Below are 14,816 nucleotides of genomic sequence, written 5' to 3'. Positions count from 1 at the left end.
GTCTCCTACACATCCACATTCAGTTATACTGGGCTCTGGCCTCACTTTACTCCAATGCTTGCAGGAAGAGCCTGCTTTTCAAGGCCTTCCAGAAATCTGGGGATGGGGGGGTGGCTGCCAGATCTCAGGAAAAAGTGTGTTCCACAGGGCAGGGGCTGCCATGGAGAAGGCACATTTCCTAGGTCCCATGAGGTGACAGCATTTAAGGGAAGGGACCTGGAGCACACCCACCCAATCAGATTTGGTAGAATGGGCAGATACTTTCTGGGAGAGGCGGTCTTGCAAATAACCTGTCCCCATGCCATTCAACTTCAAAGGTGATAACCAGCACCCTGAATTGCACCCAGAAAGAAACTGGAAGCCAGTGCAGTTTGCACAGCAGCAGTGTGATAGAGGCAAACTGTAGAACACCCAGAACTATGTGCGCAGCTGCATTCCTGACCAGTTGGAATTTATGGGGGGTCTTCAGCCTTCCACCCTTCCGAGGTCGGTAAAATGAGCACCCAGCTTGCTGGGGAAGATGACAACTGGGGAAGGCAAAGGCAAACCACCCCTCTGTAGTCTGCCAAGAAGATGTCGCAAAAGTGGCATCCCCCCAAAGGGTCAGACATGACTTGGTGCTTGCACAGGGGACCTTTCACCTTTTTCACTTCAAGGGCAGCACCATGTAGAGTGCATTGCAGTAGTCCAATCAGAAAGTGACCAGAATGTGAATGTGAATGACTGTGAGCAAGTCCTCCCAGTCCAGGAATGGACGCAATTGGCACATGAGACAAATTTGTGTGAAGGCCCTTCTAACCACAGCTGTCACCTGCTCCTTGGGCAGAAGCTGCAAATCCCTGAGAACCCCAAGTTGCGTACCAGCTTTGTCTGGGGAATGCTGCCCTGGCTAGACTCAGAGATACTCAACTTGTCCTGCACATACCCAGGAAAAAGTGCAAATTCTTTAAGGAGTTGCTGACAGATGCAACATGCACTCTTACATATGATCTGAATCACATTTTCTGTTTCGGATCTGGATTGCTGTGTAGCTCTAATAGGCAATTAAGATTGGATTGTTTGGACTTTAATACAGTCTTACACAATTTGCAGTTCTACAATCTGTAAATGAAGTAAGACAGAGTTATCTCTATCTGCCCTTTTCAAAATTCTATGATACAGTTTGCAGTTAGAAAAATAATTAAGGAAAAGTGCATGTAATAAGGAAAAGTATGCACAAAAACGTATATTAAGAGAAAAGTGCACAAAATGTTCAGAGTTGTGAGCCAGGCGGCATACAAGTTTTTTTACACTACTGCAAACTGATGCGGAAATAAGTTGGAATGAATTTAAAGTGAGAAACTGAAACTGAATTCAATAGCATCAACAAAGAGGAAAGAAATTCCAGAAATTGTACCTGATCAACTTTTCAATAATACTGCCTCTGTGGTGTTGGTGTAAATATTCTTAAAATGGGCTATATGAAGTGCAAGAGCCTGGGATAGGCAAGTTTAATATATACACATTTTCTTCCTCCTGTAATTATACATTCCTATAATAAGCAAGTCTGTACAAAGACAACATTCTGCTAATTACCTTGGAAAGCCCCAAGTTCTGGAATCTGTTTTTCACATTATTCCATGTATGCAAAACATATTTATCTACAGGCATGCTGCTAAAAAATGTTTGCAGTTCTCTAAAAGGCAGCAGCTGCTACCACTTGGGATAAATACCCAGACAGGAGAAACAGGTGATAAGGAATTCTTTCAGCTTATGCATGTATGAAGCAGCGGAGTTATGTACTAACAGCTGCTCAAGACACTACCTTGTTTGCCACAGGTACAAAATTATACCATGCATTATCTTTTTAAAACAGATGTACAATCTGCCCCAAAGCCTCTGAACAGATACAAAATGGAGGATATTATTCAAAAAGGAAATTCCTCTCTTCTAATAATACGGTGAAGAAAAAAAGGACAGAAGAAGAACGCACAGATCTCTGAACTGAACACCTCCTGAGACAATCAAATGCTTCGAAACACATACTTTCTCTTAAATGAACCAAAAGTAGCCAAAAATCAGCCCTGTTTTCCTCATGAAGAGTGATAGCTTCTGCCTTCAAAGAAGAAGAAAGCACAAGGGTGCTGTGTTTTTCTGACAGGCATATTGTGGTCTCAGTACACAATATGACCATATAGGATTACTGAGGATTACTGAATTGCTACTTAAATTTCTTAACTCAGAATTGAATCTTGCAGATTTCAGTGCAAACAATAAAACTCTTTTCTGAATGTATCAGTAAGGCAGATTTTGGTTTAATAAATTACGTCAGACCGGAGATTGTCACTCAGTGGATAAATATATTATTAGTGCAGGCTGCGAGTTAACCCAATTAGGTTTTAAATTTGACCTATTCATCTTAAATGGTTCAGCTGATGACAATCTGGAGGATGAACTGACTTTCTTGGGTCATGGAAAATACAGGAACAAATATAATTGTATAATGGTGTCTTCTAATGTCCATCCCCAATATAACAGATGTTAAAGTCTTTTTCCACTTAGATAGTGATAACTTTCCCTCATTGCTGGACTAGTCTCTGCTATTTTGGAATGCAGGCAGGAGAGTAAAGGCGATGCAGTGACTATTAGCAGTTCTTAAATAACAAGGTCAAATGAGTTCAATAAGATTATTTCCCATTTTTAAAAAATCTCCCATAGCCTTCCAGTATAAACAATCTTTATACAATCTGGCATCTAAGCAAGAATTTTATATACCTATCAATGGACAACCATTTTCATTCAGGAATCTTTAAAAGTTAATTCTATACTTAGTTGGAGTTAAAATTTGAAATCCCTGAAGCCATGGGTTGACAAAGAATATGTAGAAACCAAAGCCAAAGTAGCTGCAGTTTTTACAATTTATAGGAAAAATGGTCACTATCTTTGTGATTAATTTTGAAATTGATGAGCAAGCTGGTTTCAGTTGATCCATTATTGTATACAATAATGCATTATCCTAAACCCTCCTGGCAGAAATATATTCTTTTGGTCATGAGGTATCTTGTATGTTGCCTGTGATTTGATCTCCAGTGATTGTGGAAAGAATTAATAAATACATCTATTTACCAGCTTATCGGACTAATTATGATGCTCCACAAGAATACATATGTGTGGGTCAGATGTACAGCAAACAAATGTCTTTCAGTCCCAATTTCCACATAAGAAGAGTTAAACAAGGATATATTCTGGCTCATCTAATAAACAAGTATCTACTTTGCTTTATGCAGTTGAGACTGTTATCCTTCCCCTTACACAGGTCAATATTCAGAAGAGTTTACATTGAAGAAAAACAAAGGTGGTTTTATCAAAACAAAGCAATCTGTTAATTGCCTCCATAAATGGAAAATTGATGATAATCAGATTGAGCAAATTAAGATCTTTAAATATTTAGGAATTTTCTTTCAATCCTCTAATGCTTAGAAGGAGCAAATAAAAGCCATTTCATCTAGCACATCTAAAACTTCTAGTGCTGTAATTAAGTTGCCAATCATTGTGGAAATAATAATGTCCCTGCTGCAATCATGCTATTCAGAATTAGTGTTGAATCTTATACTTTGTGGTACACAAATCTATGCCCATAAAGAAGTTTAAGAACAATGCTTTGCCTCCCTTGTGTATCAAATGCAATCTTGATGTTGGTGCTCAGATGTACTATATATCAATAGAGACATGTATAATGATCAGTTGATTGAAATATTAGTTAAAATTACTTTGGGGGGAGAAATCCTTAATTCATTAACTGAAACTCAAACATTTGATTCCTCATGGAAAGAAAAAGCATAGCCGCAGATTTGGCCCAATGTTATCTTCCTCATTTATACTTATCAGGCATAACGGCTTAGCATCTTTGCTTCTGGGGAGGGTATATGGCAACATCCTCTTCCAAGATCAAACTTGCCCTTGCAGGGAACATGCAGTGGAATCTAAATCATTGCCTATTTTGTTAAGCTATCAATTCTACCATATATGATGCTTGAAACCAATATCTCTCCTTATTTATCACCCTGCTCTACGGAAGTGAATGCAGTTTTTCTATTAGTGGATAATTCCTCAGAAATCACAATGCATTGCAAAAATTTGTTCACTCATGATGGCTTAAATAGGATTTTATAGATCATGTTAGAAAGTGAAGCAAGGGCTTCCTGTAAAACATATGACATTATGTGGCTGTTACAAGCTCTGCTCAGGTACAATTATAATAATACCATCCCAGTCTTTTTTTTCCAGAACTGGTCTCTTCCCTTCTTCTCAGACTGAGCTCTGACTAAAACTGACCCTTTTTAAAACAATGTTTCCTTTCCACCCATCCTAATCTGTTAGCTTGGCTACAGAAACTTATTGAATAAAACTGGCAGGAAAGTAAAAATTAATTCCTTCCTTGCCAATCAAAATACAATCAGACTTATTTCAATACAAACTGCAGGAGCAGCTTCTACAGCTTCTCTGTTACAGAGAAAGAAATGCTTTCGATTCTTGCCTTTGATTCCCTCAGAATTTTATGAGATACTTGTTTCTGTATTATTACATTTCTTTTGAACTGAATATTAAAATATTAATATTCTAAATTCATTCTAAACATAGTAAGTTTGAAAGAACTGAGGAAAACACATCTGTCAAAATGTATCTGATGAGCACTGCTTACCTATGTAAACTGTACAGTCCTAACTCTCATTGTTCAATATATTTAGATGCATTCTTGTCCTCCTTCAATTTCTAGGCAATACTTATGCAATGTATATTAATTATATATTTCATTTTCAATTCATTTTTCTCCTTTTTTCCATTATTATGACATCTTTTTGCCTAATCTGTAATTGCAGTTTTATATTCACGACACTAGATCACAGCCCCAAAAGTTTGTAACAAATTAGTATCTCATTTCTTCAGCAAAGGATCGTTACCTTGTTGTGCTGCTGGAGCTTGAGCACCTCAATGATGCCATGAGCTAAACCGTGAAGGGCCACTCAAGACAGGAGGGTCATGACAGAGAGGTCAGACTAAATGCGATCCCTGGGGAAGGTAATGGCAACCCACCCCAGTATTCTTGCTGTGAAAACTCAGTGGATCAGTACAACCAGAGATATGTCGGTATACTATCGGAAGATGAGACCCCCAGGTGGGAAGATGGTCAAAATGCTACTGGGGAGGAACAGAGGATGAGTTCAACTAGCCCCAGACGTGATGACGCAGCAAGCTCAAAGCCGAAAGGACGGCTAGCGGCCGACGGTGCTGGTGATGAACGGCGAATCCGATGTTCTAAGGATCAACACACCATTGGAACCTGGAATGTAAGATCCATGAGCCAGGGCAAATTGGATGTGGTTATTGGTGAGATGTCAAGATTAAAGATAGACATTTTGGGCGTCAGTGAACTGAAATGGACTGGAATGGGCCACTTCACATCAAATGACCACCAGATCTACTACTGTGGACAAGAGGACCACAGAAGAAATGGAGTAGCCTTCATAACTAATAGTAAAGTGGCTAAAGCAGTGCTTGGATACAATCCAAAAAACGATAGAATGAACTCAATTCGAACTCAGAGCAAGCCATCTAACATCACAGTGATCCAAATATACGCCCCAACCACAGATGCTGAAGAAGCTGAATTTGAGCAGTTCTGTGAGGATCTGCAGCACCTACTGGACAACACGCCTAAAAGAGATCTTATTTTCATCACAGGAGACTGGAATGCTAAGGTGGGCAGTCAAATGACACCTGGAATTACAGGTAAGCATGGCCTGGGAGAACAAAACGAAGCAGGACATAGGCTGATAGAATTTTGCCAAGACAACTCACTCTGCATAACAAACACTCTCTTCCAACAACCTAAGAGACGGCTTTATACGTGGACTTCACCAGATCGACAACACCGAAATCAGATTGACTACAATCTTTGCAGCCAAAGGTGGCGGACATCTATACAGTTGGTAAAAACAAGTCCTGGAGCTGACTGTAGTTCTGATCACAAACGTCTTCTTGCACAATTTAGGATCAGACTAAAGAGATTAGGGAAGACCCACAGATCAGCTAGATATGAGCTCACTAATATTCCTAAGGAATATGCAGTGGAGGTGAAGAATAGATTTAAGGGACTGGACTTAGTAGATAGGGTCCTGGAAGAACTATGGACAGAAGTTCGCAACATTGTTCAGGAGGCGGCAACAAAATACATCCCAAAGAAAGAGAAAACCAAGAAGGCAAAATGGCTGTCTGCTGAGACACTAGAAGTAGCCCAAGAAAGAAGGAAAGCAAAAGGCAACAGTGATAGGGGGAGATATGCCCAATTAAATGCAAAATTCCAGAGCTTAGCCAGAAGAGATAAGGAATTATTTTTAAAAAAGCAATGCGCAGAAATGGAAGAAGACAATAGAATAGGAAGGACAAGAGACCTCTTCCAGAAAATTAGAAACATCGGAGGTAAATTCCAGGCAAAAATGGGTGTGATCAAAAACAAAGATGGCAAGGACCTAACAGAAGAAGAAGAGATCAAGAAAAGGTGGCAAGAATATACAGAAGACCTGTATAGGAAGGATAACAATATCAGGGATAGCTTTGACGGTGTGGTCAGTGAGCTAGAGCCAGACATCCTGAAGAGTGAGGTTGAATGGGCCTTAAGAAGCATTGCTAATAACAAGGCAGCAGGAGACGACGGCATCCCAGCTGAACTGTTCAAAATCTTGCAAGATGATGCTGTCAAGGTAATGCATGCTATATGCCAGCAAATTTGGAAAACACAGGAATGGCCATCAGATTGGAAAAAATCAACTTATATCCCCATACCAAAAAAGGGAAACACTAAAGAGTGTTCAAACTATCAAACGGTGGCACTCATTTCACATGCCAGTAAGGTAATGCTCAAGATCCTGCAAAGTAGACTTCAGCAATTCATGGAGCGAGAATTGCCAGATGTACAAGCTGGGTTTAGAAAAGGCAAAGGGACTAGGGACCAAATTGCCAATATCTGCTGGATAATGGAAAAATCCAGGGAGTTTCAGAAAAAACATCTATTTCTGTTTTATTGACTATTCTAAAGCCTTTGACTGTGTGGACCATAACAAATTGTGGCAAGTTCTTAGTGGTATGGGGATACCAAGTCATCTTGTCTGCCTCCTGAAGAATCTGTATAACGACCAAGTAGCAACAGGAAGAACAGACCACAGAACAACGGACTGGTTTAAGATTGGGAAAGGAGTACGGCAGGGCTGTATACTCTCACCCTACCTATTCAACTTGTACTCAGAACACATCATGCGACAAGCTGGGCTTGAGGAATCCAAGGCTGGAGTTAAAATCTCTGGAAGAAACATTAACAATCTCAGATATGCAGATGATACCACTTTGATGGCTGAAAGCAAAGAGGAACTGAGGAGTCTTATGATGAAGGTAAAAGAAGAAAGTGCAAAAGCTGGCTTGCAGCTAAACTTCAAAAAAACCAAGATTATGGCAACCAGCTTGATTGATAACTGGCAAATAGAAGGAGAAAATGTAGAAGCAGTGAAAGACTTTGTATTTCTAGGTGCGAAGATTACTGCAGACGCTGACTGCAGTCAGGAAATCAGAAGATGTTTAATCTTTGGGAGAAGAGCAATGACAAATCTCGATAAAACAGTTAAGAGCAGAGACATCACACTGACAACAAAGGTCTGCATAGTTAAAGCAATGGTGTTCCCTGTAGTAACATATGGCTGTGAGAACTGGACCATAAGAAAGGCTGACAGAAGGAAGATAGATGCTTTTGAACTGTAGTGTTGGAGGAAAATCCTGAGAGTGCCTTGGACTGCAAGAAGATCAAACCAGTCCATCCTCCAGGAAATAAAGCCAGACTGCTCACTTGAGGGAATGATATTAAAGGCAAAACTGAAATACTTTGACCACATAATGAGAAGACAGGACACCCTGTAGAAGATGCTGATGCTAGGGAGAGTGGAAGGCAAAAGGAAGAGGGGCCGACCAAGGGCAAGATGGATAGATGATATTCTAGAGGTGATGGATGCGTCCCTGGGGGAGCTGGGGGTGTTGACAACCGACAGGAAGCTGGTCCATGAAGTCATGAAGAGTCGGAAGCGACTAAATGAATAAACAACAACGAAGTATCTCATTTGAAAGTCACATCATATTCTGCTAGAAATAGTTTGTCCTTAGATGAATAAGACCTGCTACATTTAATCATAAGAGGAGGGCAGGAATGAAAACACTATATAACCATATTATTAAGCATACTCTCTTAATAAGTTACCTGACCCAATGATGAGTCCAAATACTAGTTCTCTGGCTCGGTCTTGGTGGATGATGGGTAAAATAAAGGAGTTTCCTTCCACATTATTACTTTGCAGTTAGCACTAAAAATCTGCCAATGTTGAAACCTGTTTGTGGTTTTTAGCTGTGTTTTCATGTAACACTCTTGGCCATGTTTTGCTTAAATATAATGTATTAGCTAAACCACAATTGGCTGGGTTCACACCATATATTATGCCATAATGTGGTTTGTCTTATTTTGGCTTACAGTGCTGTGTGAATCTAAATGTCCAGTGTCCAATCCTTTTTCATGAAGAAATGATCTTTTAAAGAGCCTCTGCCAACCCATGCCCCCTCACCTTCAGGAACAATTAATGTTTCCTCTGAACCTTATCTGAGATTCTTTGGCAGCTATGCTGTGGTGCCCCTGTCAAATACAGCATGGAAAGATCAGGAAAGTTGCCAAAGTTATGACAGGACTAGTTAATGCAGGAGAAAGTCTATGGACTCAGATATGCTAATTCATGCAAAACTTCTCCTCAGTTTCAGTTATGATCAGGGAAACCCTAAAAGACATACTTAAAGTATTAAAAGAAGAGGATTGCTAAATCTTGAAATGAGTCATTGGTGTAAGTCTAATTAGAAAATTTCTTTAAAATAGTTTTAAGGTTGGAGATTAAGATTTCTCTCCCATTTGATCCACAATTCTCTGAATTTGGGAGGAAGTGATGAAACAATAGCTGGATTCATGAACAGTATTAGGTTAAAAGGGGGTTAGCTCAGGGTGCTGACAGAACTCAGCCAAAATATGGTTACTTTAGGTTTCAATTTGCTGTATGGACCCAGCAAGCAATGATTTGGTTAAAAATTGAAAAAATTGTGTGAACATAAACACTAGGGAACAGGATGGGTAGTCTGCTTAATTTGTTCCCCAGTTGTGAGATATTAACAATTCAGCTGCTATCTCTGTGAGAGAATGATCTTCTATACTATACTATATAAGTAAGCAATGTATAGCTATATAAATTCTCTAATAAAACAAACATGCAAACGTCAGATCCCACACATCTGTATACCAATGTTATGCCATATAAATTAAGATCTCAGTTAACCAAACCACATTGGAAATTCTGAAATTATATGTTATAGGAAAAGAAACAGGACATTTTAGAATACGAGAGAACATTGGAAGACAATTTTGAGTAATCTAGGTGAATTATACTACAGCAGACAGAAATATTCCTGGTCAACCTTTTCCTTATATGTAAGACCTTGTATTAAAAAAGGAGACTACACTTAATAATAAAGCAGAACTGTCTGATTATAGCTAGTGGAATATAACTGACAACTGAGAGATCATGATGTTCATCCCTAAAATTGTATATTCAGAAATAAGCTCCTTTGAGGTCAGTGAAGCTGGACTAGTCCCTGCAGTTTTCCTGGCAAGGTTTTTCAGAAGTGGTTTGCCACTGCCTGCTTCCTACAGCTGAGAGAAAGTGACTGGCCCAAGGTCACCCAGCTGACTTTGTGTCCAAGGCAGGACTAGAACTGGTGGTCTCCCGGTTTCTAGCCTGCTGCCTTAACCACTCCACCAAAGTAGTTCTACAGTAAAGCTTACTGTCTGGAAAGTGTATATTGAATTATAGCCTAAGTGTTAGAGCTCAGAAAAACATGACATTTTTATAGCTCCCAGGCTGTAAAAAGTAGCATTACTTCCTTAAAATCCAGTATTTTCATTAATTTCACATGAATAATTATGAGGCTTTTTCTGAGTAGGTTGTCCCTGCTGCAAGATAAAACATGCTAAACAAAATTCTATTTAATTAAAAAATTACTTGATCCATCCTCCCTAATTGCTATCTTGCTTGAACATCAATACATGAATTAATTCTTGTTACAGTTAATTTGAAATTAAATACCTTTCAGGGGGTAATTCTTCTGTTGCCATGTTTTCAAGCAAACTAGGAAAGCTTTGCTCCAATTCAGAAAGTGAAGTAGTTGATATTATTTCCTGGACTTCTTGAAAACTTACAGGTTCTTCTTTGGGTTGATTTAAAGAAGCCACTTCCACATCTGTACATATAGTTTGTTCCTTCCCTTGAAGTGTTTCCGAATGCCTTTTTACATCAGTTCTTTGAATGTCTATGCTGGCCTGCAAAACTGAGTCACAGTCATTGACGATTAGTGCGCTTGTAGTACCTGCTTGAGGAATATCAGTAGAAAACCCTGGTCCTTCTGGTGTGCTCAAATTTATGTCATTTGCTTTTTCTGTACAACTCTCCTGCACACTGCTGGATCCTGATTTGGACTCATCTTGTGAGTGATCAGGATTTACTTCATCTTTAAAGTAAGTAATTAGCTTGTGTTCTGCTGTGTCCCCTCTCTTCTCTTCCTCTACAACAACTACAGACTTCTGCAACCATTTATCGCCATCTAAGGCATCCAGTACTGTAACTGCTTTGTTCTGTAATGTACATTCATTGGAAACGTTCTTAGGATTTTCATCGGGCAATATCCTGGACTGATCTGTTTGTTCTTTATGGGCTCCAAAATCATCTAGAAGAAATGGCAATGATGAAATCTTGCTTAGGTCAATACTGTTCTCACTGTTTCCCTTGTCGATGCTTTTATTTCCATAATATATTAACTGTTCTTTAGATTTGTCTGTTTCAACATTACAGAGACTAATTAAGTTACCTTCCTTTCCTTCAGCAGCAACAGCAGCAGCAGCTGCTTCAAAATTAGGAACAACTTCTGTAGAAACAGGTATGATTAAAGGCTCTTCATTTTTAGCAGAAGATGGAAGATTCTCTATTTCTTGGCTTCCAGAATTTTCAGACTGAAACACTACTTTTTCTGTGCTCGCTTGGTTCTCAGCCCCATCACTACTTAAAGCGCAAAGATGGTCATTTACCTCTGCCTTCATTTCATGACTGCATAAGCTATCCACTTTCTTAACTAACTTGGGGAAAGTTGCAAGAGAGTCTTCATTTAAGCAATATTTGTCGATAGGGATCTTTTCTGAAAAGGCACTTGGCAAACAGTATTCCTGACTGTTTGCCAGCATTCCTTTGTGTTCCTCTTCCTGTGCTATTTTCTCTTTAGTGGCTCTATCACAAAGTTCAGTCTCTTTAGGCAATGTGCATACTTCTGTCTTCCAATCATTCTCTGGGTCTCCCTTTTCATTGCTATTAGCAATTTCTTCCAGTCCTTGCTTAACCTCTATTTCTTTAGCCACTGGGCTGCCCCTCATACTTGGACTCTGTTCAGTGGCCAGGTGAGACAAGTCTGCAGTCAGGGAATTTGGTACTGCCTGTTCAAATATTTTGCTAATATGTTTCCTGAAATCAAAAAAGCCAATGCTGAATCCCCTGGAAGATGAAACTTCCTGTTCTTGTTCAGATATTGCTGCAGGCTGCCTGGGAATGTCTACCTCCATCTTGGGGATCTTGAATTTCTCTATAAGAGCACATTTGCTCTCTTCTTCACTCTTACCGTCCTTGTTATCTTCACAGCTGATATTTGTCGCAGTGTCTTCATTACAATCTGCCTGCTTATCAAATGATGAAAGGTTCAAAAGCTTCCTTTCTAAGCTTGAAAGGCTGAGTAGAGATTCTGCTGAGCTGTTAAACTGCTGGGCTTTGAAGTTTACATCACTTTTATCCCCTTTTAGTTTAATTGCTGAGATCTCAGCCTGCAGCTTCTTGAAATTAAATGGTGACAAATTTCTTTCAAATTGCCTGACCTCAGAAGCCTCCTGCAAGGTTAAGATACACTTTTCTGAAAGGAACCCTTGGCCTGGAACACCAGATCCTTTCCCTGGGACGGCTTCTGAAGGAATATCGTCTAAATTCATTACTTCTTGTTTCCTTTGATCAGTAGTGCTGTTCTCTACAAAAGCATCATCTAAGTAAATGCATGTAGCATCTGCAGTCTGCACACTGGGAGTGGTATCTAAGACGTCTTGACATGCCACAGCTTCTGGCTCATCTTTTTGTAACTCATCTTCAAGGCCAGGATACATATAGTCTGTAGGCTGGCAGCTCACTTGGCTGGGCCCATCATGTAGAAGTACGAATGTTGAAAGAGGTGTTAGTTCTGCTTGAGAGCTAGCAGATAGAATCTCAGCCTTTTCAATATTATCTGTTTTATCACTCAAAGGAATTTCTGGGCTATCAGATAATCCAGGAGGATGCTCATCCATTGCTGTATTTTCAGAAGGCAGGAAAGTTAAGTCCTGTTTGCAACTTACTTGTTCATCTTTCAGAATGGTTTCATCTACTAAATGTAAGTGCTCCTCTATCTCTGTATGTAAGCGTCGTTCAGCCAATTTCGGTTCTTTGCTTGGTAAGTGAAAATCAGTCCCATCGTTCTTAGAATGTTCACCTACACAAGTTAAACTGTTCTGCAGGGTCTGTACCTGTTCAGTATCGGCAGTAGCAATTTTCTGTGTCACTGGAATATATTCTGTAACATCAGTATTGCTTGTGTATTTGCTGTCTGAAAGGTTATATAAGCCATCCAAAGGTTTAACTGTGACAGATTCTTTAGCAAATGCATCATTCTGGCTTACTCCTTCAAAAAACCCATCTGGAAACAGAGGATTAGAAATCTCTTGCTTAAAGTTGTTTAAGGTTTCTTTGTTAACACAACTTTCCTTTGCCAGTGGGTTTATTACATTTGGCAGGTTGTTGTTTTGCGTGGCATTTCCCACACATTCAGAAATACATGTTAAAGATGCACTTTCATCTGATAGATTATTTGGTTTTGTCTCTGACCCACCAAGTACTGTTTGGAGCTTGTTCAGATTGTCTCCAGTTTGTTGTAGTTCACTTTTATCAAGCTCCCCATGGCCACTGGTATGATTCAGTTCCAGGGGGCGGTCCCCTTCAGGAGATGTCCAGTTAGAGTTCTGCCCATGGGAACTTTCAACTGTTTGAAGACCATCATGATCCGGGTCTTCATCTTTTGTGTCTGAAATATACTGTTCTTCTTCACTTGCCCTGCAGACAGTGACAAAGGGCTTTGGGCTTCTGTTTGGCTGCACTTCAGGAGATGGTATTAAAATGCCCACCATCTGTTGGTTTTCCACAGTCTCTTTGGGATGAGTTTCCAAATATTCTTTGCAAACATTGCTCTTGAGAGGAGAATTGTTTGCCCTTATGCTGTTATCACCTAAATCTCCAAGCTTCAGTGGCTGGGCACTGGTTTCTGATCCAACTGCTGATACTAAAGGGTTGCCAAAATAACCATGTTTTATACTGGGGTCATTTTCTTTGGTTGCTTGTTCCAGCTGTACTTGCTGAGTGGAGTCCAATGTGGTCTGGGTTTCTTGTGCCAAAGTTGTGTCAGTTTCTTGTTTCTTCACTGCTGTTTTGCATTCCTCCTGTCTTGCTTCATTACTGTCATTCTTCCCCACAGCACTGCTTTGTTCAGCAGCAGTTGCAGGTACAGAGTTTGGGTCACTGCCAGCTGTTGAGGCACACGTCTTACTTTCAAAATGGCATTCATCATCCAGGATGTTTGTTTTTTCGGCCGCAACACATTCAGCACTCCTAGCCTGTTCATTTAAATTCTGACGCTCACGTTCTGTTTGAGGCACTGGAATTATTTCTGCAGGTGAGGCATTGCTTTCAGATTTTATTTCGTCCATAGATTGGTCTTCCAATTCTGATTTAGTTTTTTGAGCAAATGGGTGTTCCCAGGATTTCTGTTTTTTATTTTGCATAACAGCTGAGTCTTCAGAGTGCAGAGACAGTGAACCATGTACATCCTCTGTCTTTTTATTGGCTGGAAAGCAAGACTGTGTGTCTTCTACACTAGAGTTTAAAAGATCACAGCTCTGCAAGCTGTCTTTTCCTTGTAAATGTAGTAGTTCAGCTGGGCCAACGCTAGCTACTTCTTTTTCACTTGAGGTTGTGGTTTTTTGCTCCAAGTTCTGACTTAACTCAGGTGAATGGTCTTTGGGCATATTCAAATCACATCCTGAATTGAGGTTCTTTTCTAAAACTTTGTCACTGATATTGGTTTCTGAGCTATTTACTTGAGAACTCCAATAATCGTCCAAGGCAGCATCTGGACTGACCTGTCTTGAGTTAATATCAAAGGGTAGTGGTGTCTCTTGGGGACAGTTTGCATCTTCATGTATAATCTGACTTGTGGTTGGCAACTCCTGACATCTATCCTCTCCTTTTTCAGAAGATGTGTGTTCATGTTTCTCAGATACTACAGTTTCTTCTTTATTATGCTCAGCAAGGTCATTCTCACTTGTGAAATCGCTTGTCCTTCTCTCAAGGAACAACAATTTATCCCCAACAGATTCTTCCTTCACCATATACCCAACATTTTCTGGGTCAGCTAAGGTTGTATTTCCTCTGTTCACACATTCAGCTTGTATGATTTCATTGCCACCAATTTGCCTTGCTGTGTTCTCAGATGTAGTATTTGCTTTTTGCATTTTGTTTCTTCTTTCTGGCAACAAGGACACATCAGAAGGCTCCAAGCTAACTGGTAAATCCACATAATGGATGTCTGGTTTT

The 14,816-nt window shown here is 39.8% G+C and overlaps 1 protein-coding gene across 2 annotated transcripts in view; it reads right to left on the bottom strand.

The window, feature by feature from the left end:
- TACC2 (transforming acidic coiled-coil containing protein 2) overlaps window positions 1–11,913 on the bottom strand; it is a 133,523-nt gene extending 121,610 nt beyond the window's left edge. For both annotated transcript variants that reach the window (XM_063307285.1, XM_063307286.1), the window contains exon 1: window positions 10,197–11,913. In XM_063307285.1, the coding sequence (XP_063163355.1) occupies window positions 10,197–11,716 (1,520 nt within the window). In that variant the 5' untranslated portion in view covers window positions 11,717–11,913. The remainder of the gene's footprint in view (window positions 1–10,196) is intronic.
- Between the last annotated feature and the right edge of the window lie 2,903 nt (window positions 11,914–14,816).

Source organism: Candoia aspera, chromosome 6 (genome assembly GCF_035149785.1).
Source record: "Candoia aspera isolate rCanAsp1 chromosome 6, rCanAsp1.hap2, whole genome shotgun sequence".
NCBI lineage: Eukaryota > Metazoa > Chordata > Lepidosauria > Squamata > Boidae > Candoia > Candoia aspera.
This window is presented reverse-complemented; position numbering and strand designations above follow the sequence as displayed.